Here is a 3,164-nt window from a genome sequence, read left to right on the forward strand (position 1 = left end):
CACATCGTGCATGCGTTGGTGTTTGTGGAAATTCGAGTGTTTATTGTAACCCGTTTTGTCTCATGTGTGCCCACACACACGTCTTTGTGGATTCTAGGAATTGACGTGGAAGACATTGGTTTTCTAAACATAAAGATTGGAGCAAGGACTGTTCGTGGTCAAAGAACTCAAGTTATCATCCGAGTCGGCTTCCAGGTATTTTTCCTGATTGAGTTCTTGATAAATGAATTAATCACATAAATTAATATAATCTATAGAGTATCTCAAAAGTTTTATGAAAATTTTTGTTATACACGATCCGCCTTCCCCCCGCACCACCACGCTTCCGCATCCGGATTCGATCCGGAGACCAACATTACCTACGATTGATCATCCAGAACCAGTTGACCTAAACGCTCTTGATCTGCCTTCTTCAGATGATGACAGTCCTAATGATGATTCGGTTGTTGGCGATGCTACAAACTTAGACGATTAATTTCGTTATATGTACTATTTTATTTTTCACATTATTTAGACTTTTATATTTTTTTGAACATTATATATGCACTTCATGTAGTATTCATAATATATTTTATAAATTTATTTAGATTTACTGTTTTTAATATTAATTTATATTTCACTTTTAATGTATCTTAATAAATTATATTCAGTATGTAACATAATAATGTTTAATAAAAATTATTAAAAATTAATTAATTGCCATTTTTTAAAAATTATAAAAAAAATTATTTCAGTTTTTTGCAACGACTTTTTTAGACTTGTCGTTGCAAAAAAGTAAGATTATTTGCGATAACATTTTGAAAAATGTTGTCGCAAAAAAGATCATATCACGAGAATTTTACAACGGCGTATTAGCGATGCTTGTCGTCGAAAAAAAAAATGTCATCACAAATATATTTGCGACGACACTATGTCGTCGTAAATACTTTTTTTGCGACGAATTATTTGCGACGACATATCTGCGACGACGTATTGTCGCAAAAACTGTTATTTGCGACGACACTTGGGGTTTTGCGACGACAAAAAGTCATCGCAAAAGCCCCTTTTTCTTGTAGTGTAAATTATTAACTGTTTATAAAAGAGCTATGAATTTCATATTTATAAATGAATAATGTTTTCATACTTTATGAGTCACAGCATATCGAGATATTGAATACATTTTGCTTCTCGTCTGCTAGTATATAGAGAGACATATATATATATATATATATATATATATGCATATATATCGAAAACATAGAATTGATCGAAAAAAATAAGAACAAATTATGTTTCATTCAAACAATAAAGAAATTAGGGAAAAATAAGAAGGATTTATGTTTTCATTGAAACAATAAAAGAATAAGATAATTCAAAAAGTATGCAAAGAAAGAATAGTGGTTGCAACTTAACCACCTCTTACAAACTTTATTTATCTATTTCACAAGCAAACAAGTTAATAAAATAGAGTGATCAATTATGACTTGTATTCAGAGGAAATTTGTCCACCATATCTAATTTAACACCGGGGTAGATCGGACGGTGGAGGTGGCAGAGTAGATGATGGAGTGGGTCCATTCCCAACCTCAAACGCCATGGCCAATCCCACAGGCAAGTGCACGTCTAGATGGCAGTGTACCAACCATACACCTGTGTCGTTCACGTAATTATCAGAACTTGTGAAAAATATTTTATTTTGATATATATTTGACTAGTCTTACTCGGATGGTATATAAACCAAAAAATATATATATGAAATCAAAAGTTATAAGAAGGGCCTATGTGAAAAATAAATTGATACGGTATAAACAATAAATAACAGCTCTATATATGTTGAGCAATGCTATTTGACACTGACGGTACTAATCACTAACTACTCATAAAAATTGAGCCTCACTAATTTTTTACATAAGATATTATGTCTATTATCGGACTTTAAATTCGTGTATTAACATGCCAACGGATCTATTAATTTCAGTTTGTTCTATTAAGGTTTTTGTAACTTTTCTGATTTGTTGATTTATGAAATGTTTTTTACATTAAAAAAATATACACAAAGAACTCTGGAAACCAATCCAATATCAGAAATGAATGTTTTAACCAACCTGGATTATTAGCTTGGAATCTTACTACGGCCCAGCCTCCAGATGGAACAGCGATGGTGTTACGTATCTGAGGGTTAACGAGATTGAATTTCGTACTGTCACTGACGGCATCGTAATTACCAAAGCCTTGAGCCAACACGTGAAAATTGAAACCATGAATGTGAATCGGATGGTTCTCCCGTGCTTGTAACGCCGTGTTCTGCAACACCATCTCCACCGTCGAATTGAACTTCAGCTTCTTCACCTTCGTCGATTTCGGCGCAAAAATCAGTGGTTCGACGTTGCTTAAGCTCGGGTTCGTGTAGTCAAATACAATTGGAGGGTTGTCGGGAAAATCAGTGGTGTAAACTCCGTCCACACGGCCATAATAATATGCCTCCAGCATAGACGCGTTCTGCGGGAAAACGAATGATTCATTGTTCATGCTAGCAGAGAATCTTTGCCCGTTCGGGCACGTGGCATTAATCTCTTCACACGGCTCCGTACTCAGTCCGACTGTTACGAACATGTGTTCGTCCACGACGAGCGGGACAGGGACCCACTGGGGTCCACCGGCGAGCCCTGTCAGGTTGGTGTAGAACTTGTGAGCCGTTGGGGTGTCAAGGAAATCAGGTAGGGTTGGCATCACGGAGTTGTTTGACTCGGAACCCTCGTAGGCGAAAATGCCCCTGGTGGTTGTGTTGTCAAATGGTATGACAGTCGGCAGAGGAACACTGATGTACGGACGCGCCGCCATGTAGTACGACCCGACCGGCTGGTCGGCTTTGATGAGGACGTCGACGGTCTGGCCTGGGGCGGTGACGATAACGTCGGTTTCATAGGGATCCGTGTAGCTGGCATCGATGGCAACAACAGTCATCGTGTGATTGGCAATTTTGAAGAAGAGTTGGTTATTGAGTGCAGCGTTGATGATCCTCAACATGTAGGTCCTGCCTCGCTCCACTTTGATCTTATACATATCTGATGATAACAAAATTTAAATTAATTTTAGGATAAGTATTCTGATCATAGAATTCATAAAAATTTAATTGTTTTCATGTATTAGAGTTCTTTAATTAGAGGCTTATTAATTTGTAAGCA

The 3,164-nt window shown here is 36.8% G+C and overlaps 1 protein-coding gene across 1 annotated transcript; it reads right to left on the reverse strand.

Moving 5' to 3' along the window:
- Window positions 1-1,361: 1,361 nt before the first annotated feature.
- LOC21384590 (laccase-7) lies at window positions 1,362-3,042 on the reverse strand. Its single transcript, XM_010106745.2, has 2 exons — window positions 2,085-3,042; window positions 1,362-1,629 (listed from the first exon to the last, which is right to left on the reverse strand). Exons 1-2 carry the CDS (start codon window positions 3,040-3,042, stop codon window positions 1,499-1,501), a joined length of 1,089 nt encoding a protein of 362 aa, XP_010105047.2. The 3' UTR covers window positions 1,362-1,498.
- Window positions 3,043-3,164: the final 122 nt, after the last annotated feature.

Source organism: Morus notabilis, unplaced genomic scaffold (genome assembly GCF_000414095.1).
Source record: "Morus notabilis unplaced genomic scaffold, ASM41409v2 Scaffold1694, whole genome shotgun sequence".
NCBI lineage: Eukaryota > Viridiplantae > Streptophyta > Magnoliopsida > Rosales > Moraceae > Morus > Morus notabilis.

Coding starts and splice junctions, on each gene's coding strand:
- LOC21384590 (XM_010106745.2), bottom strand. CDS start 3,042: ATGTATAAGATCAAAGTGGAGCGAGGCAGGACCTACATGTTGAGGATC. Junction 1,630..2,084: donor ATTCCAAGCTAATAATCCAG/GTTGGTTAAAAC, acceptor TGAACGACACAG/GTGTATGGTTGGTACACTGC.